The sequence below is a fragment of the Artibeus jamaicensis genome, unplaced genomic scaffold (genome assembly GCF_021234435.1).
Source record: "Artibeus jamaicensis isolate MK-2021 breed Jamaican fruit bat unplaced genomic scaffold, CSHL_Jam_final contig_519, whole genome shotgun sequence".
NCBI classification, from domain to species: domain Eukaryota; kingdom Metazoa; phylum Chordata; class Mammalia; order Chiroptera; family Phyllostomidae; genus Artibeus; species Artibeus jamaicensis.
In genome coordinates this window covers 51,142,245-51,166,898 of record NW_026521871.1, presented here as the reverse complement: position 1 = coordinate 51,166,898, position 24,654 = coordinate 51,142,245, and the positions used below count along the sequence as shown (strand labels likewise).

At 52.2% G+C, this 24,654-nt stretch overlaps 1 protein-coding gene across 2 annotated transcripts in view; it reads right to left on the bottom strand.

The window, feature by feature from the left end:
* Window positions 1–1,728: 1,728 nt before the first annotated feature.
* The window catches only part of SNRK (SNF related kinase), a 40,228-nt gene continuing 17,302 nt past the window's right edge, over window positions 1,729–24,654 (bottom strand). For both annotated transcript variants that reach the window (XM_037148208.2, XM_037148207.2), the window contains 4 exons: window positions 12,918–13,059; window positions 11,342–11,554; window positions 9,000–9,134; window positions 1,729–5,503 (listed from right to left, as the gene is read on the bottom strand). In XM_037148208.2, coding sequence (XP_037004103.2) covers window positions 4,279–5,503; window positions 9,000–9,134; window positions 11,342–11,554; window positions 12,918–13,059 — 1,715 coding nt within the window. In that variant the 3' untranslated portion in view covers window positions 1,729–4,278. The remainder of the gene's footprint in view (window positions 5,504–8,999; window positions 9,135–11,341; window positions 11,555–12,917; window positions 13,060–24,654) is intronic.

The following is a 24,654-nucleotide window of genomic DNA, read 5'->3' as shown; positions in this document are numbered from 1 at the left end:
CTCTCAGTGACTGAGATGGGGCAGAGAATCAATAAGGATATAGAAGACTGGAATGGCATTATCAATCAACTTGAACTGATGGGCATGTTCTATAAAACCCATCACCAACCAGAGCAATTTTCAAACACAAAAACCTTCACCCACGTAGGCCAGCCGTCAGTCAGCTAGGCCATACGACAAGTTCAATACTAAGTTAAGATCTAAAATACACAGAGCACATTTTCTGACCAACACAGAATTACATGAGAAACCAGGGACAGAAGCTTATGTGGAAAAATCCCAAACAGGTGGAAATTAAACCTTTCAAGACGTGACAGGAAAAAAAAAGATCGCTAACACTGCTGGATGGGGGCAGACCGAAGAAAAGCGAGCAAAAGCAAGACCCTTTAAGGGATATTCACGGTTGTCCAGATGAGCGGCGACTGTGTCATGGACCGGGGCCAGTTTCTGAGTGCAGAGGAAGACGTGCAGAGGGATGGAGGTGGGGGGAACAGGAAGGACCACCACCAACATTCGGGGCTTGTGCACAGCTAATGAAGGTTTAGAGTTGCTGTTTATAAGGTGGGGACACAAGAGGGCAAGGATCGGAGGGGGAAGATTGGTAGGCGTTTTGGGAAAATTGAGGTGCTTACTAGACACATCCAAGTAGCAAAGTCAAATATGTAGTTGGTGCCCGGTGTTCCTGGGAGAAACGTGGGCTCATTGTCCTTTGGACTCGGTAGATGTCAGACGCCGTGGGGGGATGGGGAGACTGAGTGGGGGGAGTAGGGGTCCAGAACTGAGCCGCAGGGCATTCGTGGTTGGAAGTTAGAATGGGAAGCTAGTGACTGAACAGCAGCAGCAAGGGAGAAGCGGGTCCTGAATGGTGGGAAGTTTGCGAGGAAGAGGAATCAGCTCACCAAACCCGAACATGGGTCTGAAATCGACCACTGGGTTAGCGGTCACCAGGGGCTGAGGCTGGGTGCGGAGTTGAGGAGAAAGGCAGAACGTGCCAATGGATTTAACATTTCTTTTGGAGTTTAAAGTAATGGTTACAAACTCTGAGAATATGCTAAACCCTTAAACTGTATGATTTAATGTGCAATTTCATCGATGGTATAGGATTGTATCTCCAAGTTGTTTTAAAAATTGACCACTGGGATTAGCTCGTGGAGGTCACTGCAGATTTCTGGCGCAAAAGCCTGACGGGAAGGGGTCACAAGCGAGTGGAGGACAGGAACTGAGCACTGGGCCACCGCTACAGACAGAAAACCAGGGGGATGAGTCGTGTTTGATTTGCCTGTTAGCAATGACCTGGCAGAGAAGCCTATGGTGTAAGAGGATGGCACGTCCTCAGGGCTACCCCCTCACAGTGTGAGGCGTCCAGGTGCCAGCGCAGGAACCGCCCCTGGGATGGACACCAGCAGGGAGCGCAGGGCTGCGGAGACACAGCGGGAAGGTAGAGGTGGGAGCTTGTGGCAGCCATCGTTGCTTCAGTGCTTTCAGTTTTCAGGAAGCACGGTGGCCAGTGCGTGAGGAAAGCCGACGCACTGGGGGAATGAAGTGTAATCACTGGGCTGTGCTGGGACCCGCCTGAGACTGTCATCAGGAGGTTGGAGCAGAACAGTCAGGGGTCTCTTCCTGTCACGGGTGGCGAGGCGGGGTGCAGCGTGTGGAAGGCTGCGTCTAACCCGGGCTGGGACTATGGACGAAGCTGCGCTCATGAGAAGGAACAGACCCAGGACACGGTTTACATTGCTGAACACCAATATGCCACTTTATTGTCTGGGTTGTTTCCCACTTGTCACATACCTGCCAATGTTCACACAATGAGGAAAACCAACCAGCAGTGGAAGCAACTGACCAAATCGGCTGATAACTCCGTACCCTCTTAACACGCGTCGGTTCTCACTTGGGAGAAAGGTCTGAACACTTAATTCAGTCTCACGACTACTCTTATAATCGGTGTCAAGATTGTCACATCTTTAAATACAGATAGAACTGCCAGAAGTACATAATTTTTATATATATATACACATATATGTATATATATACACACACATACAGAAAAATACAAGAATAATTGTCCACAATATTTAACTTACACACTACTGTAACTCTATGCAACTTCTGAAGACAGGTTAAGGGGTACAGGAAACTGTTTAGAGCAGGTAAGTAGTTTGGTCCAATATTATCTTAATGTAATGGTTACTCGCTCCCTCCCTTCTATGTGACAACACACTGGGACACACGACACATGCACAACCGTTCACGTATGAACAAATGAATGAGACGCCACTCAGACTAACGTGTGTGCACCCGGAGGGCCGACCAACCACACACAACTAGTAAGGCTATGATACAGCTGTGCAGCATAGACGGTCAACAATGCCGATTCTAACGTGAGCACCATATATACATCTGAATATAAAAAACCATTGGAAACCGAACACATATGGGTTAAAAGGTGCCATTCCAAGGCTATACATAATCACAGGAAAAAGTATTTACATTACTTGGAAAACAGCTGCAACAAAGAGTTTATTGCCAATGCCCTTTTTACAAACTTCTCTCCTACGCGGAATACAGATGTCACGCTTCACTATCTGTGTGAACCACACATCTTGTTTCTGGCCCTTTAGAAGATCCCTGCTCAAGAATTTCAAGCAAATGTGTTCTATGGCTTCACCCACACATCTATTCTTGTAGCTTTCGATTATAAATATCACAATGAACTAGAGCTATAGCTTAAAACATACCTAGCCTAGGTCTAGAAAGTAAAAGAAGTATTTTGTCTCATCTTTACTTAGTTTAGTAAGTATACAGCGAAATCCAGAGTTCTGAGTAAAATACGTGGATACTAAGTAGCAAGGTCAGTGTGCACTTGGAGAAACCGTGACCCACGGACGCCACCCCTCGGTGCTCTGCCCACTCGGCCACCAGGAGCCTGTAGCTCCGGGGACGGTGCCAGAGGCTGACAGGTGCGGGACGGCCCTGGGGCCCCGCCGCATCCCATCCCCAGCGTGGACAAGCATGGGGCACAGCAGGACAAAGTGGCATCTGGCCCCTCCCCTGATTAGCAATCTGCGACACACTGTGCTCCACAAATAAAATGTCAGGAAAGATGATTATCTGGTCAGAAGTGGTCTTTGTACAGGAGTAGTTTAAAGCGAGAGTACTTTGATTACTGGTTTGGCAGGAAGGCAAAGTGAAAAACACTTCCAGCAAAAAACAAACACACACCAACAAAGCAGGCTTTATGCATTTTTGTTTGCTGTATGTGTGAATTCTACCCTTTTATGTATAATTTTTGATCAGCCAATGTTCACGGCTAATTGAGCTAAAGGATATAAAATAGAAATAATGAGACAACCTCATTACCAACCTCCCTAAAATGAAATCCACATACGTATGTTTTGTAAGTTGACAGGCTTTTGACTTTGCCTACCTCTGTGTGCGCCTTTGCTTCCGTGTGCCTGGTTTCACAGGAAACCCCGGGCTGTGCCCGACATGCAGGGACTTACACAGAGCGCCGTTTTGTTCTGTTAAACAGACGTACACTCTATAACTAGAGTTAAGACATCAGTCCACTTTATCACATTACAAAAGAAGATTGTCTGCTTGTAATTCACCACTACAGGGAAAGCTGCCTTATAAATCTAAGTACTTTATCTCACCTATTACAAAACAAGAAAATCTTTTTCAGTTAACTTTTAAGAGCCCAAACCTTTTTTTCACACTCTAGCTTAAGACAAACAGGTGTGGGTACGCTGAAATCACGGCTTGAGGTTCTAGTGCGGACCTGCACAGGCCCTGGAGGGCAGGCAGGCGGGCCCCAGGCCTGCCGGCTTCACACCGTTATTGCTTTGGTTCTGCCTCGGACACCAGGTGTGCCTCACAGCATGGAGTTTCCATATCGCCGCAAGGTCAGGACAGGAATTGAGATTTTGCAACAAGGAAACAAAAGCGTCTTCTCCTCTCCCCAGGGTAAGTGCGGAACAGCAAATTTCTAAGTGCTCCACTTACATTAAGGTTCCAAATATACATTTTAATTTACTCCTGGTCACCCACATTAAAGTTATGAACGTAGAAATGACACAGTAGACTGTCCAGCTGGAAAAGAAAGGTAGTGTCTAGCAGCAGCATGCACAAGGTCCATGCATTGTCACATCGCCAGGCGAACAAACGGAAGGGTAATAAATAACCGCCCGCCGTGAAACGGCAAAACTGGGAAGGAAACAGTGACAGAGCGGCCCTCACCGCGCCCAGCAGGAAGCGTCCGGCGGCCCGGCCTGGCAGTCAGACGACGTGGCAGCAGCTGGCCTGGCTGGAGGCGCACAGCAGCCCCTCCTTAGGGTTCCGCTGGATGTTCACAGAGATGGTCTTTTCACACAGAGGCAGCTGGAGCGCATTATTTTTCAGGTTCTCGCTCTTTATCCGTTCCAACGCAGCCGTGCTGGCTGCCACGTGGTCGGAGAAAAACTTGATGCCGCCCACCGCCGGCGCCTGGCCCGCGTTCCCGGCAGAGCTGATGCACATTTTCCAGGAGGACTTCTCCTGGACTTTGACGCTGGAGAAGGTCAGGCCATGCTGCGGGTCAATAATGTACTTGGTGCCCCCGTGGAGCTGGGAGCCCAGGCACAGGCCCATGAGTTTGAGGCTCTGCACCAGCTCCCCGGCGCTGCGCGCTGCCAGCTGCGTGGCGCTGGAGTTTGCTGGGCCCGCACAGCGGCGAGCACTGCCCGACGAGCCGCCCGGGGCTCCGCCCGAGCCACCCGAAGCGCTGCCCCCGCCCGCGCCGCCCTCACCGGGGCTGGCCCTGTCTGCACCACCGCTGCCGGGGCTCGGCTTGCTCTGGCCGCCACCATCGCCCTCGCTGCCCGGCGGCCCCTCGCTGCTGTCCCGGCGGTGCCAGGAGTAGGGGAAGCCACTGTCCTTATCGAGCCGCCGGCGGCTCTCAGAGTCATCGTCGCTGGTCTCCGAGCTGCTGCAGCTGGACCCGCGGCCCTGGCTTTTCCTGCGGTGGTAGCGCTTGTGCACCGTCCCCGGGGAGGCGATGTTCATCTTCAACCTGCTCAGCTTGGGGGGCAGGTTCTCATCCATGTCGAACTCGTCGTCCGACTCGCCCTCCTCGAAGATCTGGTTCAGGACCGGTGCGCTCTTCCTCGACGTCAGGCGGTTGGTCACCGAAGGCTTGCGGCGCAGAACCACCTGCGTGGAGAGGGACATGGGTTTCTTGTCCTCCTCGTCTTCCTCTTCATCCTCTTCTACCCGGAACAGGCACTTCCGCCCGCTGGCCGTGGGTTTCAGGCTGGCCTGCGGCGCCGCGGCCAGGGCCGGCCCGGCCAGCTCGGGCGGGTCGTCTTTCTTCGCCGGGTCACACAGGCCTTTGCTCCGGTGGCCGTTGAGGACGTTGTCGGCAGCCCGCGCAGGGGACTGAGGGACAGTTGCGTGGGACAGTGGAGTGGCCGTGAGGTCGTCCTCCAGGTCCTGGGGCACGTCGATTTTGGTGGGCCAGGACTGCCTGCGGAAGAGACAGAAAGACAAGCCACGTGAGGCCGCGCGGACTGGGCGGAAGCGCGTTGTGACGTCGGACTTACTGGGCCAAACCCACAGGCTGGCGGTTCTGAGACAGGGTCAGCCTGGGGCTTTTGGCCTAGAGAGAAACAGCTTCCTCACCGCTGTCAGGAAAGGGGCAAGGGCGACTCCTTTCCACACAGCAGTTTACGCCACAAGAAAAACGTTCTTGAAAAGCACCGGGGAGTTACCACCAAAGCAAAACTGAACCCCACGCACACTCGGTCCCTCGGTCACGGGTGGCAGCCTCTGAGGGCGCATCACTGCCGGTCAAGTTTCACCTGACACGTCCACCCTCCGATGCCGCACAGCAGCGTCAAGTCTGCTTTCGCACAATCAGTGAAACGGTTCAGGGAACGTAAACGAGAACACTGAGGGGTGTGTGGTGGCAAATATAAAGCCCTTCCTCATCGATTACAAAATGCGAAAAGCTAACCATAAACATGTCTAACTCACACGTCCACAACAGAGCGCCGGACAGCGAAGTCCACTGCTGTCTGAACTTTCGTTTCACCCCCAATCCCGTTACTGGTCGCCCAAGCAACAAGAATACTGCCTGGAAGCCAAAGACCACGGCTTTGGAAAATGAGGTCTCTGGCCTGTTGTGAATAAACATCTTGGAATTCTCAGCTGTCCTCTCTGCCCAGGGGACTAGCAGATGCCAGACACATTTACAGCCACTTCCACACTGACATTTTCATTTCACGCCAATTATGTTACCCTAGAAATAAAACCCAATTAAACCTACAGCTCGATTCAACTCGCAGGGATTCACAGCAGATACCTCTCCCCCAACTCAGGGCCTTGCTCTCCCTTGAGGGATGAGCGGGTCCGTCTGCCCCAGTCACTGTGTGGTGGCTGACGAAAGCTGAGTGTTCAGGGTGCTTCTGAGTCAAGCAGTGTCTCTGGGCGAGTCGTCTGCCCTCCACCGACACACCGGTGCCAGCTCCCATGAGCCCCGTGGTCCTGCAGAGTGGGAGCTGCACACCCGCTGCCTGCAGGCCAAGCGGCCACTGGGGAGGTCGCCCAGCAAACCCAGGGAGGGGGCCCTGGGCTGGGGGGCAAGGCGCTGACCGTGCGACTGATTCACTCACTGGAGCAGCAGTCAATACACCTGAGAAGGACAGGGAGGGCTGCGGACATGGTAGGGGCTCTGCCTCCCCTGTTCCCCACCCCCAGAGCCTGGACAGGTAAGGGCCAAGGTGGCAATGTCGCCATCAGCCACTTCTGAACCAATGGCTCCTGTTTACAGCAGTTACTCAGCTGTCAGGGAGCCCACAGCTACTGACATTTAAACCCACACAACTCGGGAGAAACGTGGTTTATCCAACAAAGGAGAGGAGAGCTGCCAAGCAGAACTGTGCGCACACTGACAGCCCCGGGCACCTGTCTGAGCGCTTAGGAAAGCCAGCACTGCGGACAGCCCGACAGGAATTAACCCTACAATTCCACAAGGTAGGTGCTCCTGTCTCCTCTTTACATATGGAGCAACCAAAACACCCGCCTAAGGTCTCACAGCTTGAAAACAGCGGCATGCAGGTTGGGTTTCCCTGGTTACGCAGCCCTCGGGGCAGTGGCATCTCCCTCCAAGCTCTGAAGCCCTCCAAACGAAGGAACGCCTGCTGCAGGCTGTGGCCAGGCCTCCCCAGCGCTGAGGTCAGCTCTCGGGGGGCAGACAGACCCCACCATGCTCCCTCCCACACTGGCAAGGCCCAAAGAGTGTCCCACTCTGTGTGGCTGGCTCGCCCTGGCTCGCCCTGGCTCCCCGCCCCCCGCAGAACAAATAACTGCTACTTTAATCACCAGTCTCCTGACTCGGGATGGTCACTGACCACAGGGCACCCTCAACAACAGACCCAGTGAGGCCCAGGGCTTTCACATTAAAGTCAGGGTGACGGAAAGGGAAGGCAAGTGAGCAGACGCCCTCCACATGCCGGTGGCCCCCGGCCACAGGAGGTCAACGCATCTCCGCTCAACGCATCTCCGCTCCAGAACCCAAGGAGGAGAAAAGAAAAATTGTGTGGAAGGCTCTGAGACTTCTTTATGGCCACTGCTGGCTTTGCAGATTCCAGAAGAAGGTGAACTATTTTATCACCTTCAGATTGAGCTCTGCTCTGATTCACTAAACAGGAAAGAGCTCAAACACACCTACCAGTTCCTTCTCCAAAAGCCCAGGGTGGTCCCCAAGCTGGGGCACAGCCTGCGGTGACGCTCCGGGGCTGCGCTTTCCCACCAGAGGGCTCGGAGCAGGGCCGGGCTGGCCAACCCTCAGGGACACTCTCCTGGTCTGTCTCAGGCCTGAGTCCCCAGCTCCCTGGGGCCCAGACCACCCTCATCCAAGCAGGCGCCAGACTGCGTGCCTGGTTTCATTACAGACGAACACACCCAGGATGTAAGGTAAACTCTGAAACTCAGTGTCCAGTTCAGACTTCTCTTTACTCTTTAGCCACCGAAAGTAAAGGGTAAAAGGCTCTCCTCTCCTTTCTCACTCCAGCCCAAGCAACTGCTTGCTCGCGTGGCGAGCTGCCTGCAAGGAATTTACAGTCCAGTGGTTTTCTTCCTCTTTCAAATAATAATCACATATTCAGACACATGTACTACATATAGGTGGGTGTACGAGAGGAGAATTATTGAGAATTGGGAGCAGCCTTTGGTATTGGAATCACTATAGTTCCGTGGGTTACTTTATCTGGCTATAAATTCTAAGTAGATTTCATAATGATGATGCAAACAGTAGCTCTCCTTATGCTTTGATTTTAAATGGAAAGCTCACGTGGCAGAAGAGGAGAAACTGGGGAGGAGGGAGGGGGAGAAAGACGGTGCTGGTGCTGGTGACGTGCTCCTGCGACGGCAGCAGACTCGGGGAGCCGGCCTGGAAGCCCTTCACGGGTTTTCATCCGCTGACCCCTCACCGCATCCCTGGGGAGGCGGTCGGTGTTATCGCTCCCATTGCACAGACCGGCAAGCCGAGTCGTAGGGCGGTTTCCGTGACCTCCCAGGCCAAGCAGCCAATGTACCCACTAGCTGGTCTGTCAAACCCCAAAATCCCAAGATAGCATCATGGCCTAGAAATGCTTTGTTATTTTAAAAATTTATTTCAAATAACTGAGGGAGAATTTGGCCTTGCTCCTGGACTAAACAAAATTAGAGAAAAGAATACACGAATACTTGTCAGACCTAGAAGAGTTTAACGAAATCACTGCAGACACCCTGGCTCGAGGCCGCCTCTCCAAACGCGCGCTCCTGGCCAGGCCGGCGGCCACACTGAGCCCCGGAGGGCAGGGCGTCCTCGGTGACACAGAACCCAAGCTCCCCCCAACCGCCCCCCCACGGAGGCCACCATCACTGGTCGTGCTCTATCGCGCTAAACAGACAAACAAACAGACAAAGTTTGCTATTTCAAAACGGTAACTTACTAAAATCAGTGAAGATTTTTTTCTCACCTAAACTGGGCCTTGATGTTGCTGGGGCTGGCAGACCTCGTCTGTATCTCTTTCTCCTGCTTCTCCCTCAGGATCCTTTCCGCAAGCAAGAAGTACGTGGCCGTGATGTGGTTGTACCGGTTGGTCTCCAGGGCCCTGGGGGCACAGGGGGAGTGCACATAGCACGTCAGCAGGGTTTTTTTTTTTACAAGCAGAAGTGGTTTTTCAAAAAAGTACAAGCAGCCCTGGCTGGTGTGGCTCAGTGGTTGAGTGCCAGCCTCACTCGACAAAAGGGGCACCAGTTCGATTCCCAGTCAGGGCATATGCCTGGGTTGTGAGCCAGGTCCCCAGTAGGGGGCACATGAGATGCAACCACACAGTGATGTTTCCCTCCCTCTCTCTCCTTCCCTTCCCCTGTCTCTAAGAATAAATAAATAAAGTATTTAAAATAAATATTTTTGAAAATAAATAAAAAGCAAAAAAGTACAAGCAAAGGACATCCAATGACCTGAAATCTTTAAAATTATGAAAGATTACAAACAAGAAAAAAAACCCTAGTATTTAGATTACTCTTGAAATTCTAAAATACAACTGCATAAAAACATTCAGTAAGTGAGAAAAAGCCCAACGGCTGAGGGCAGCGGGGGGAGGTCAGTTCCAGGAGGCTTCCGGGAACTGCAGGGTCTCCTCGCTGTTCATCTGCCTGCCGGTGTTCACGTTCTGGGGGCCAGCAGGCCGGCCGGCTTGCATCGGAAGGATGAAATGAGCTACATGGGTGTGCACTGGGACACTAATCTGATCACAGCAACCAGGAAAAGTCTTTACTGTCGTGCTCTCTCCGCATTTATTGGAATTTTAGGCACTGACCAACTACCTGTTCATGGGACCGCCCGCCTGTCACTAGCACCTTTGTCAATGCGCTTGCTCGTCCAAGTGACACTCGGAGTCCGAGTCCAGCCCGAAAGCCCGGGGACAGGAGCTGCCAGGGGTGTAAAGCCCTTGGGGCATGTGACCCTGCCTGCTCTCCATCCGGCAGCTGGCCTCTCTGGCCTTTCCAGGGAATAGCCTAGAATACACTTTCCAGGTGTATTCCAGAGACTACACCAGGATCCACAAGGCCCGGAAATACACACCCTTGCTATGCTGTTCAGGAACCTTCTGTACTTGGTAAAAATACACAATGAACATGCAGGAGAGAAGCAATAGGAGCTGTTCTCAGCATGTGCATGGGCAGGAAGGGCTAAGCAGAGGATCCCAAAGAAAGAGGCCAGGGCCAGCCAGCAGCGTGCAGCTCTGAACACAGGCTGCACTCGCAGAAGGCTCCCCCCCCCCCCGCTGCCATCGGGCTCATAGTCTTCTGACCCGCACTACGGCCGCTCCTTTCGGATTTACAACTGAACCGGCGTGAATTAAATGCATCTATGACACCATGGCAGGTATTTATTTAAGCTAAAATCACTGAGCCGATTCAGGGAGACAAAAATAGCCTTTCACACATGCAAAGACGAAGAATCGCTTTCTACACATTCCTGAAGTGCGTGTCCTTGGCAAGATACCCTTTCCCTCGTGCCCAACTCCTTCAACAGGCTAAGTAACTTTTGACTTTTCGCTTGTGGAAATGCTTTGTATTTTCATAGACAGGACAGACCGCTTACAGAAGTGAATCGCTGTGAAAACAAAGCAACTGCACCTCACCCTCGATTCCGAACTGCTCAGGGAATTAAAAAGAGGTGGTTTCTGAACGTCTTGGGTTATGGACTCCTTCTTTGGTGTTGAAGGACTTAATTAACAACTGGCAGAGCTTATGGGTCCCGGGTCGTGGTAGCAGGGCTCTTTGAGTCAGAGAGTAACTATTCAGGCTTTGTGGGTCGTGTGGTCTCTCTCACAACGCACAGTCCGACGTGGCTGCACAATGCAGCCACAGACAAACCATGAGTGAGTGGGCATCGCCAGGGCCCGGCACAAGTGCACGGACATAAACGTGGGGCCAGCTGGCCTCACACGCCACCCTCTGATTCAGGGAGTGGAGGTGCTGCTTCCTTCCCTCCGCTCACTGCGGGAACCAGGGGGGTGGACAGGAACGAACGGGGCGCTGCTACAGACAAGGCAAGCTGTTTCAACGTGCCCGGGCAGGAGAGGAGAAAGGCCACAGCCCTCCCTGACACGCCCGTGGTCACAAGCACAAAAATAAACCAGAAATGAAACCTATGTGCCAGGCCCTGGGCCGGGGACTCTAGAGATAAATGACAGAACCCCACCAGCCAGGACCGCTGCCAGCGACCAGTGTCCACAGGCCCTGGCAAGGACAGAGGGGCCATTCCACAGCCCTAACCCGCGGCCCTGCACACAGGGTGGCGACCTACTCGACGATGGCGTCCCGATCCGCTATGTCGCCGAGCACCATGCGCTGAATGATGCTGTTGTGCTCCTCCTCCGAGAGGTTCTTGTAGGACACCAGGGGGATGTTGTACTTGGTGGCGGGGGAAGGGTCCACGCCCTGAAGCCACGGGTGGTTTTCGATCTCCTCCAAGGAGGCCCTCCTCTTGGGGTCTCGCTGCAGCATCCGGGTGATCAGGCTGGAGGGGAGGTGAACCCATCGTTACAACGAGACAGGCAGTTCTTCGGAAAAGACTAATGAGATAACACGTCTCAGGCAAACTGCTCAGACATGAGCGAGGGCAAAACGTGTCAGCAGTGGGATGAAAAAGGGCAACACCCCGCAATGCAAAAAGAGGAGGGTATTAGAAATACTCGACGCCAACACACTTGAAAACCTGGGTAAAATGAACGAGTTCCTTGAAAAACATAACTTAGCAAAACTGACACAGGAGCAAGCGGAAAACCGAACGGCCCTATAATGAGCACAGCTGCTCCGTGAGGGGCACACAGAGGCGTCTACGCTACGAGAACCGTCCCACTTCTTAGGCTGGACACCGGGTGCAGAGGTGCAAACACTCTAGTGAATGATGTATTTCAACATGAAAACAAGCGGAGCTTCCCGTTCCTCAGGAGGGGCTGCAGAGCCGCTCCCTGAATTACAAACGGCACGCACACCCCGTGCACTGGCTTCCCAGGGTAGAGGGTCGCAATAGTGCAGGGAGAACCGTCACCATGGCCAATATTCACATCAAGTGCTTCCTCTGTGCCAAGGGCTGCCACATGTTCTAAGGAGGGGCTCAGGGAAAAAGTTCTTCAAGCCATCAGATTTCCTTCTCTGTTTTTCCAATTACAAATGACATCCAATGTTATATGAGTTTCAGGTGCACAGCACAGTGGCGAGACATCTACATAATCACACAGGGATCCCCCTCAACAGGTCTAGTACCCGCCTGGCACCGTGTAGTTACCAGCTGACGGGAGAAATGCAAAACTGTGTTACTGCAGCGAAACCCTGCAGGGGAGTAGCTAGTCTCGGCTGAGCGCATCAGAAAACATCGCCCAGGATGTCGATGAAACACTGAACTCCCCACGGCTCCTTCGTCCCACTGACGTTCTCACCACACGTCACAGGACTTTCATTCCAAATAAATCAGCTTGACTGCATTTTGGTTGCTGGCTCCCACAGTCCCAAACACTGAAACGGAGCCCTGTGGTCAGCTGCAGGGAGGGGCGTGTGGATAAAATTGTGAGACACTCCGTACACCCGAAAACGGGGTGTCAGGGGTCTACGACCTCTTGGTGGAGTTTAAAACAGCTCCATGGGGGCTGTGTGTTTTGCAGTTCAGGTGACAGTAACCCCCAGTCCTAGAGACAGAAGAGGCACACGAGTTCCTTAAACACTGGCATGTTTAAGAAATTACGTAATATATCCTGTACTCTAGTAGTACATTCCTAGTCACATTATGGAGCTAACTCCCCTAAACACACTTAACGAGAGCAGAGATACTACGTGCAAAAACTCAAAGGGGCCCGGACACCCACGCGCTTTCTCTCACTTACTCTTTGCACTCTTTGGACACGTGAGCGGGGACCGTGTATTTACAATCCATGATCATCGTCAGCGTCTCGCTGTCGTTGGCCTCTTGAAAGGGCGGCTGCCCGCACACCAGCATGAACAGGATCACGCCCAGGCTCCATATATCTGCACACCAGAGACACACGGTTATACAGGGGACTAGTCAGAAAACCAGAAACTCTCGAGTAAACGCAGACTAACGGTATCAGTTTAGTTTGAACAATGGAAAGCATGTATATCTCAAAGCAAAGAGACTTAGGGGAGAAAAGCCAAGCCCTATATGGGGGAGACAGTGTCTGTCCTGTTCCCCAGTTCTGTATTCACTTAAGGCCCAAGCAAGTGCCAGCCGGGCACAGAGCGAAAGGTCGGTAAGTGTTTAATGAAAAGACGAATTCGTTCATTTGTTAGTGGGCAGAACATCAATGGGAAAGGCCCATCCAAGGCTCCCGGGCCGATGGACGGGCGCGGCTGTTTCCCGCTGCATCACAGCATAGGTCAAACTACGGTGTTAACACTCTGGGACGAGAGAGGGCTTTGCCTAAGGTCACGGTTATCTCAGTTGTTCTTTACCTCAATCCTGGTGAGATGGCCAGATGGGGAACTCATTTTTTTAAAGATTGTTATTTATTTACTTTTAGAGGGAGCAGAAGGGAAAGGAGAAGGAGAAGAAGAGAAACAATGATCCGCTGCCTCTCGTGCACCCCCTTCTGGGGACTGAACCCACAGTCCGGGCCTGTGCCCTGAGCAGAAACCAAACTGGCGACCTTTCGCTTTGCAGGGTGATGCCCAACCCACTGAGCCACACCCGTCACGGCATTTTACAGATGAAAACCTTGGAGCTTGGAGGGGAGAGAAATATTCCTGGGTGGTCAGTGGGGGAAAGACTGGTTATTATTTTGGTTACCTATTATTGGAGAGGACAGAGCCCGGGCCACAGGTGTAAGTAACCAGAAGGCACACTTTGGCTCTGAAACAGCAGGACCTACTTAGTAAAGCTGTTAAAACACTGGGAAAGGTAGTGAGTTTCCTGTGACTAGGAGTAATAAAGTAGAGACATGATCATGTAAGCATTCAGGTAAGAGATAAATGCGAGACGCCCAGGCCACAGAAGGATTGGGAGAGAAAGGAGGAGCTCACCACGTGGCCCTTGCGACCGTCTGTTAACACTCAACCGCTGTTCTCATTTAAGCTTCAACACCTCAGATAATGTAGGTTCCATGTTACTTTCCAAGAGAATTAAAACTTGTTAATGAAATACCCTTTCCTTGGTCCAAACTAAACAAAGAGAGTAATAGAGCCACAAACCCAGAAGTTATACACACCGTGATTTTTTTGTACATACAATAAATTTTACTAAGGATGCACCAGTGGATATTAGCGAAGTGGATGGAGAAATCTACTGAAATTAAACCGTTTATGTAAATGAGAATGAGAGGGACCGGAGACTCATTCAGTCCAAACCCTCGGCCCTGCAGTGTCCGGGAGCACGGTGCCTGGCACCGCTGGATGGACGCGTGAATCATCGGCCCTCCTGCCCAGGACAGTTACCTGGCTCCCACGCCGCTCCTCGCACTGACCCACATTTCTGCACCTGGATCCGTACCTGGGAGAGGGCCATTCCCATTCACAGTCCGGCATCCTGAGTAACAGTGGCCAGCAGCCCCCACTCCTCAACCGTCCAATGAGAAGAATGTACCACCTGGATAGCTAAGGTTTTTAAAGGAAATTTACACAGGGTGACGTCTACCCGAGACTGTCTTTAAACGACCCAAACCTTCTATCTGTGGTCACCGGCCCCGACTCTCTGAGAACAAGCGGCAATGACGATCATCCCCCCTTTGACGCACTGCGTCCCTCCTGTCACAGAAAGGTTACATCCAGGAAACCACCTTTGCACCAACATTCATTACACAGGAGGGCTTTTCCCCAAGTTTTCCACCAAGTTCCTAACACGCACATGGCCATGACCTCCCCAAGGAAGGAGATATTAAATGACTTACCACAAAAGTGTGTGAACATAAAAATCAGGGTTAAAATTTTTCTTTTGTTGTTAAAATACTGACAATGTCTAACACGACTTACTACTATATCCAAACCTACCCATGAGTATGTATTGTACTTAGGATACAATAAATTCCTATCATTCCACATACATCCTACAAAAGGCATTTTTATAAAATTAATTTGGTTACATGATTTCTTTTACCACCTCACACTTTAACTGTGGATAAAATACTTCGTTTTTTTTTACTTTGTCTTTATGCTAAACTGGAGGTGATATCTGACAGGCAATTACAGAAAACTGATGATTTAAAAATACGACATATAATAAAAATATCAACGAATGAGTTCCCCAAATCCTTATTTGGTTAAAGAAAATGTTCCTTTTCTGTGAACCACAGAAATGAAGATCACGTGGAGGGTTAGCAACAGGGGAGTGGGAGATGGAGAAGGGGGGAGAAGGTACAGAGAATAAGTAGCATAGACGGTAGATAGAAAATAGATAGGGGGAGGGTAAGAATAGTAGGGGAAATATAGAATCTAAAGAACTTGAGACACGTGTTCATGAACTAAAGGGGGGATGGTGGGGAGGGGTGGGCAGGGTGGAGGGGAATGGAGGGGGGAAATAGAACAAATGTAATGGCATAATCAATAAAATTAAAAAATATATTTAAAGTAAAAAAAATGAGCAAAATACAACCAGAGACTTAGAAATAAAGAACAAACTGACAGTGACCATTGTGGGGGGGTCAAGGGGGTTAATGAGGGAAAGAAGTGGAAGGGACGAGCCAAGGAACGTGAGTAGAGGATTCGTGGGCATGGAAAACGTGTGCGTGGCAGGGGGCAACTGAATGTATTAGTGGGGGCGGGGCAGGGGAGAGCAATGTGGAAAAAGGAAAACAAACTGAACAACAATTAAAAAAATAAATTTAAAAAAAAGAAAAGAAAATGTTCCTTTTCTGTTAAATATTAACCTCAGCAGCAACAAGGAAGTCCAATTATTTGGAAATGTTCTCTTCGGGGTCATTTGCCCAAGCAAACCAGCTCCCTCTACTTGTTGGGCAGTGAAGTATGATTGACTGAAGAAGCTAAAAAATAAAACCAAAGTCAACACATATGCCGTCTCCAGTTAGGGCCCAAGCAACCTCTGAACACGGCAGCAGTGGGGGGCACCAGGGGACACCAGGAGATGCGATGACAGGACCGGGCACCGAACTGGGCAGCACGCCCGGCCGTCACTAGGAGGGCAGAGCTCCGGGGGCAACGACCCTCTCTCTCCCTGGGAGGACATCGGGGGCCGCTGATCCCATCTACTTATTCTGCAGACTGTTTATTTCTCTTCATAGTCTACTCCTTGCCCTTGAACCATTTTATGTTTTCATCCTAAGGACAAAGGAAAGAGATAAAAAGTGTCCCTGAAGGCACACGAAGAGGTGTGACTTTAACCAAGTCACGTGAAAATGTGTCCCGGTCTTGGATGTGGGGACACAGCCACCCACTTCCTCCTCAAGCCGCACCAGGGAGTGTGCTGGGGAGGCTGCTGCTGCGGCTGCCCCTCCCCCGTGCACGCGCACGCAGCCGCCCTTGCCCTTCCAGAGCCCAGTTCACTGCGGGGGGGGGGGCCGGAACAGAAACGGGAAGTGGGTAAGCGCACGCGGGCACAAAGCCCACAGAGAGAAGGAAAACTCACAGAGACGGAGCGAGGGGCGGGGAGGGCGTGGTAGTGGTACAGGTGGGAAAAGCAAAGAGGTGATCATTCGGAGCCGGGTCTCCAGGACCAGACCGCTGATGTCACAGGGCTGAGAACCGCACCCCAAGACACCTGTTACGCTCCCCACAAATGCGGAGGGAGGTGGGACTTGTGTTAATAAAAACTCATTTTAGTGCATGTTTTTCATTATCTTTCTCCATTAAAAAAAAAAACTTGCTAATAAGACTCCAAACTGCCCAGGTATAGACCATGCTTCAGCTGAGACCCTAGGACCACAGGGCACCCCCTCAGTCTGCCCCTGGGGGTGGGGTGGGGGCGGGGGAGGGCAAGAGAAAGAACATGGCACGAGGACTTTATATTGTCATAAAAAAAAATGTCACAGGAACGCCCTGCTCACTGAGAAGGAATACAGGTTAGCAGATACCAACCCTCTGGAAAATCAAACTTAATGTTGACACTGTTGGAAGCTTGTTTTGACTTCAGACCTAGCTATGGATCTCTGGTTAATAAAAATGGAAAAAGAAACGATCACAATAAATAAATACAGTTTCTGTGGTTAAGAAAAAAAATCTGCCAACGGTGGGAAGGGGTGGGGAGCCAATGAAGTCTTCGTTCACAGAAAGGGTGGGCGTTACTGGGCCCCCACACTGGCGCTCAAACTAGCTGGACAGAGACCACAAAAATGGGCCCCGGAGTCTCACCCGCCAACATTCAGGAGTAGGTCCAGCCACAGTGCGACTGAATTATACTATTTTCAGCGTTAGGAGTGGAGTTTATGGTACAAACAAAGCTCATCTTACGCAGACTAACAAAAGATCACCATGAAACCAGAAGAACATACTAATGATTAATTTGAGGACGAGCAATTGTCGAAGGGAGTGGGGTGGGAGAATGTCGTGACTAAAAGTCATTCCTGAAGTGAATTAGTGAAAAGAAAGAAATCAAAGGGTTTAGAAAGAAATCAACATGGGAAGACTAGCAGTAGGGTTTTAGGTAGAAACCTCTATTTGTGTCTCTTATCAGTGCAGCCATGCGTCATGGAAAAGGCCATAGCAACGGAATGTTCTAGCACCAGTACAGACGAAGCTGGGACCAGCAGCTCCTACCACCACCAACCAGCAGGGTTTATGAAGCCACTTTTCAGTCCCACCGATGTCACCAGCAACTGGCACGTGACCCACACTGATCTCAAAGGCAACGCAGGGCACAGGCTACACTGCGGACGCATGTGGGCCCCTGGGTTTCTGGGATAAAACACAGCACTTCTGTCCCTTGTACGATACTCAGATAAACCTGATGTGCATGGTCGGCCACTGTGAGTTCCTGTCTACACAGTAAACCTCTCAGCTGCAGGCAAAACCGGCGAAAGCTTGGTTCCTAAAGGTTCTCTTTCCGAACTGGACCGATGTTAGTGCTACAGGACAGGACCGCAGGCCCTTCTGACAGGAGAGAACGTCGGGTCACCTGAATGAGCCATATGAGGGTGACAAGGGTGACATGGAGCGTCCTACAAGCCCTTGCTTTAGGATGTCCCTATCTGTCCTGCTTTAATTAACACTCAAGTTAGAAGCAAAGTTTTATTACTTACAGGATTTATTTTTTCTCTCCAGGACAAATATATGTAAGCGCTGTTATCCCATCTCTATTTCAGGACACATCTTCCCCAGACCTGCATCCATTTAAGGGCTAAATGCCCCCTGGGGACTTCGAAAACCCATGCCTCCCAAACCTGACCCTCTTTCACCCAAACCCACTTGTCCCCGTTTGTGTCCTAGCCGGTAAGTGGCAACTCCACCCACCAAAACTTAGGAGACACCTCGATTCTACCTTCTGCAGGTGCCCTGCCTTCCAGGTCAGGGGGGTCCTGCCAGTCCTGCCAGAGCCCGTGTTTAGGACCCTCACCTTCCCCGAGGTCTCCCCGCCCTGCCCTCCAAGCTGCTGTGCCGGGCCAGCTGGCGACTCAGCACCACCACCACCACCACCACCACCACCACCACCACCACCACCACCACCACCACCACCGTGGGCCGCAGTCAGGGATGTTCTCCCTTTCTCTCCACGACTCAGAAGACGGCGAAGGCAGGGTGCCCCCCAAAGGCAGCTGCAGCTGCAGCTGAGGAGGGGAGGAGAAGGGAACAGGGGGGAGTAACAGCCAGGAGGGAAGAGAGTAAGAAGGGCTCAGAGTGTGCTTTGGGGGGTGGGGAGCACAAGTGAGGACCAGCCGCAGTTTGTTTTAGCTGTTGAAGGCCTGTGCAAACTTGTTTTACAAGTCAAAAGAAAACAAGAAGTTCACGGAGTCAAAAGGTTATCAGCCACCCGCTGAGGCCTGCACAGGTGAACACAAGCCCGACCCCAGAGGCTGAGGACACCTTGCCGACTCAGCATCCTCTCCCTGGTAACCTCACAAATCTGATCCTGGCACAAGGCAGGAAGTGACCTCGACAGATGGCCAGGCTAAAGCAGGACAGCAGTCCCATTTCTTTCAGTGGAGACCTGGGTTCAAATCCTACTTTGGCCGTTTAATAGCCTCTGTCTTCCCAGCCTGGCTTCTGCGCACTTCCATTCCCCCCTTGGTAAAACGGGGACACTACCCGTCTCCAGTCCTTTCTGAGAGGGCATCTGGGCGCCCTGTGTGGTCTGTCTCGCTGCACAGCCTGCCGGGACTGACAAAAAACGGTGACCTTCTGTACAGGGGAGGGACCGAGAGGGGAGGGCAAAGGAGAGTTTGTGCTTTTTATTCAGTAGCCCCTGTGTTATCTGAATTATCTTACAAGAGCATTCATTTACTTGCAAAAAATAAAGAGTTAGCTGCCCAGAGCAGACTATTAGGATGAACAAGTATGGTACCTGAGTGAGCCCAGCGCTCTCCGCAGGGGGTGAGAGGCAGTAACAGCTTGGCAGGCCTCTGCTCGCTGGGACAGCGACCGCCAGCTGTCTCTGGGCCACGGGGTCGGCGAGGTCCCCTCATGGATTCCCAGTCCAGTCTCTCCACAGCACGGTTACCTTCATTGTAATTTTTAGCTCAAATAACTTTAGGGATTTAGAAAACTCAAATATTAAACTCACTAATGTTTCAAAAAATCCCTAACAGTCTTATAAAATGTGATGAAAAAAATAAAGGGGGGGGGCAGGATTATGGCACCAAAGAACCTCTGGCTGAATCACAGGGTCTAGGCAGGGGACCTCAGCATCAGAGTCTAGGCGGGGCCCCTGAAGCCAAGCCGGGGCCTGGGGGAGAGCTGCTGGTCTTTGCCCCTCGAGTTCTATCTCCTTGTTTCAGGACAAGCCTGAGGGTTCTCGGGGGGACAGAGACACTGAGCCAGCGCCACCACGGTCACCCACCTCGGGTGCATTCCCAGAGAGTCGGTCTGGACGTCCGCCTGCCTCTCAATCCCCACCCACCCAGGACAATCCCTCCGGCTATTTCTAAATACCTCAGTGAAGCAAGAATCAGCTACAAATTTACAACTTTCCAGAATTAGACCTTTTAAAAATACCTCGTGAGAAGGCTTCGTGGGGGTCCCTGCCCGCCACACCAGCGTCTCTCTGAAAAGAGGACCCGGTGAGTCCGAAACTCATGAAGCAGACACGCGGGGCAGGCGAGTGCGTGAGCACAGAGGGCAGGGAGCACACGGGGGCGCCCGCCACTGAACTCTGCCAAGAAGGTCTGGAAGCATGCATTATTTCCATTTCTTTGGTACATCCCTGTATTTACTCATTTAAACAAACTCGAAGGGCTCGTCCCGCATGCCAGGTGACAACAGGACACAGAGAAGATACAAACAAACACACAGCTCCCTCTCAGGGGCCGGACTATCGAGCAAGGGGGCAGCGAGCCTTGGCACCTGCCGCGCACTCCCAAAGGAGGCGGCGAAGCGGGCATGTGCCCTCTGCGCTCCATCATCCTCTTTTTATAGCCACCTGCAACCCCTCTATTATTTTTATCCTCCGAACCCGTGTGCCTCCTCTGAGGCCGAATGCGCCCCACGCACCAGACCTTAGTGCGTCTGCACAGAAGGCCTCCTGCCACGGCCACGTGCTCCCATTTCCCAGACACGGCCACACATCCAGGGGCCTCCATGGGTCCCAGGTTCAAACTCATTCTGAATTAAAATGTCAGACTATGCAACTAGGCACTGCTGTGTGCTATACCGGAGGTACTTTAAACACATCACTAACAAATCAGGGTACAGCAGGTAGGTCAGTGTTTTCCAAAGACGCAGCAGGTGACACAGGAAGCAGGTCACACACGATGATGGCTGTAGGAGACGTCGACCTGGGGAGGGACACGCCTCTGGAACCCCTGCGCTGTCCCTGCGGGCGCTCCGCTCGGCTCGGCTCCGCGGCCCTCCAGGCTGCGTCAGCTCCCCACCCTTCCCCACCCAAGTCCACGTCACCACGGGAGGCCCTGGCTGACCGAAGCCACAGCCCGTGAAGGAAGTAAACCCAAGAAGCAACTCCGCACATCAGAGCTCCTGTTCCCGTGAAGCCCCCCGAGGAGTCACGACTCCAGGACCACACGTGCAACTTCTTGACTCGAGGGGACACGGGTTCCCCAGAAGCTGTCACTGCCTGCTCCCGCCAGGGCCACCTCAGAGTGAGCACAGAGGGCCTGAGAGCACGGCATCCTGCATGTCAGCAGACACGCGTGTCCTCCCACAGTCCTTCAAACACCCGGTGACTCCGCCTGGTGCTCCGGTGCTGAGTCTGAGCACCCACGCGTGTCCGACAAACAGGGTCCACGATCACTGTGTGGGCGCCTGCTCCGCCTCCTGACCCTCTGGTCTGCACAGACTTTCTTCAGCAGGTTTATGTACCCCCCAAACAGAAACACACACAAACAGAAGAAAAGCTTAAGAAAGACCCAAGCAGATTTGACGCGCTCAGCTCCCCGAGGGTTTCCTATGCTGCCATCGGAAGAGAAGTGAAGTGGTTTCTGCTTTTCTGTATTAAAATGGTGACCGTTTGGGTGGTTTGAAAAGCTCTTCCAAAGACCCAAGAAACTAACCAGTCATCAAATAAACACCAGGCCTTTCATTTTTTACATGTAACACACATTCGGAAAAGTGCCTACTTTAGAAGTTAACCTACTCCCTAAATAGGAATCACCTAACACTCATGAAGATCGATACAACTAAGATCGAGTTGGAGAAAAACACATGAGCAAAGGTCCCGGGCCTGCCCTTCCTCCCGGTTTTCCCCCGGCAGCCAACATTTCAGAAATCCTCCCAAGAACAAACTAGCAAAGGGGGAGAAAGAGCATCGGAAGACCCTTAGACCCCTGCTGGGACTGCAGCCCAGCGCCAGACACACGACCCCTCCCGTGATCTCCCCACGAGTGTGCTGGGGCTGCGCAGCTGGACCGCGGGCTGCCACAGGCTGGTCCACCTCGGAGTAACGGGCACCTCGCACATCCCGTCCCCTCGCCTGATCCCCACACCAACCCAGGGGCAGAAACAATTATTACCCAAGACTGACTGGCGAGGGGAGTGACAGAGACCAGAGAAATGAGTCATGTGGGCAGAGAAAGGCAGGGTGGGGCCCTCCACCTGCAAGCAGATGTCAGGCCTGGGAGGAAGGTGTGGGGAGAGGGTGGGCTCCGCCGAGGGATGGGAGGTGGCAGGGACCTGAGCCCCAAGTGTGACTGACAGCCAGGAGGCAGTGTGGCTGGAGCCACAGTGAGCAACTGGGAACAGGTGGGAGGGAAAAGTCAGGGAAGAAATGGGGAAGCCAGCCTCGAGGGCTGTGCTGGCCTGTGCTGGCCGGTGGGAGGGCTCCAGCCTTCAGGCCTGGAAAGTGTGCTGAATGGGGGGGGCGGGGGCATGAAAACTAACAGGGACAGAGCAGAGGAACTGATGAGCACCTTTCCCTTTATGGGGGGGGGGAACCTGCCACTGTCAGCTCAGTCTGGGGACCCAGGGCACTGCCCTCCCCTGGTAGCCGTCCCCACTGCAATGCCGGATCCAGTCTTGCCCACAGACCCAGGGCCTGCTCTCACCTGAACTGTGGCCACCTGAGCACCTTGGCAGCAGGAAAGGGGGGAAAGGAAGCCTGCTCCTACGAGGAAATCCCTCCCTTCTCTTATCTTCTTTCTGAGACACACACTGTCACGCCATTCAGCCCAATCTAGGTCCTCAGATGAAAGCCCCGGACTCACAGCTTGGGGTCCAGTCTGCAATGTGGATGAAAAGCATCTTGGGGCTTGGATTCACATAGGACCTCCAACTATGAGCCCTGCGCACCTCTGCCGCCCCACAGAGGATTCGAGAGGGCAGGGCTTAGAGGTGCACTAGGCCCACTTAAAACACAAGCCCTGGGAAGTTAGTATCAGTGAGAGCCCTTAGGGAACTGCAGCAGAGCTAGAAATCTGGGTGAAGAACAGAATTCTGGAGGTGGCAGCGAGGTGGCCCTGCACAAGGCCAGGGGACGTGGGACCCGATGTGCCCAGAACTCCAGGGGATGGCACGGAAGGAGGAAGGCAGGCCAGTCTGGGCTCCTCGGGGGACAGGCAGGGCAGGGTCCCTGAGGGGTATCTGGCTTGAAGTCCCAGGAACTGCAACAGCATCAGGAAACTTTCCAAAGGCCCTGAAGTTGCTTGGCAACTTCACCCTGAACAAGCACAGGGTGTGATTAAAGGGGAGAAGGGCTTGGGGGGGGGGATTTTGCTCACCTAGTACCATCAAAGAACAAATACACATTCCTGTTCATTTTTTGAAGCTACAGGTTAAATTCCCACCGCCCCAACACTTGTTCTTTAAAGAACATTAAAATTAAAACACTGGGAATCTGTCTTTCCACTAGTAACTAAAAACACTTGAATCTGTGGGTTTAAATTGCCGGCAGGTACAGCTGGATGCGGTCGTCTGCCCAGGGAAGCTCTGCGTGTTGGCCCACCCGGGATGCATGGGAACCCGCAGGGGTGGGGCCCCGGCGAGGTCGGCATGTTCTGTTCTGTTGCAAAGATCCTATTTCTTTCTTTGTTTGTTTATTTATTTATTTTGAGAGAGTGGGGGGTAATGGGGGGAGAGAGAGAAACATCAGTGGGTTGCCTCTCATACGCACCCCGACCAGGATGGAATCTGCAACCCAGGCATGTGCCCCGATGGAACTGAACTGGCCACCTTCCACTTCATGGGATGACATCCAACCCACTGAGCCACACCGGTCAGGGCACTGTGTCTCGCTTTCATCAGTTCTGTTGAAATGGATGGGTGGTGAGTTGAGAACCACCTGTTTGAAGCTTACCATATACTGGTACAACAGAGTAAGCTATACTTTTCAAAAGTGCATCAGGGAAAACATTGAAAACACATAAATCATCTCCATCACACTTTTCAGGCCTGTCCCTGAAAAACCAATGATGACTTAGCCTCAAATCACCACCTCAGTGCCACCTATAGAGTACTCCGCCCATAACATTTTGTGCTCAGGAATCTTTATCACGCATATTAAGTTCAACAGCAGCTTATGTATAAACCAGAAAAGGCTTTACTGAAGGCACAGAAGCTCTGCGACCGGCCTCCCAAACACGCAATCACCGGACTTTTGCCTTGAGAGCCCACACGACGCGAACAAGGGGCGGAGTCTGAGCGAAGTGCCTCTACTCAGAGTTCACCCAGATCAGTGACTTCTGGTTTCTGCACTAAATGTCATGACTCAGATGTGTCACTCACATTACGCATGTGAAACTTCAGAATGTTTAGTAGAGGACATTCTTTTTTTGCTTTTGGTTTTATAGGACAAATGATGACGTCATACTCTGTAAAGGGTACAAGGTATCTTTCAGATTATGTGACCTTGCCCTTGGTGGCTGGGTTTGGGAGGGTGTGTGCCACGTTGCCATGGAAACGTTTTCTGGTCCTCAACAACTGAATGCTCCACGTGTGGCCAGCCATGCAGGGACCCCAGGTGGCGGCGCGTTTCCACCAGGCACCTACTGCGCAGGCAGGTTTGATGTGTCCCTTCTAAAAGAAAGCAGGCACTACATTGCATTTAGCAGACCCAACTTC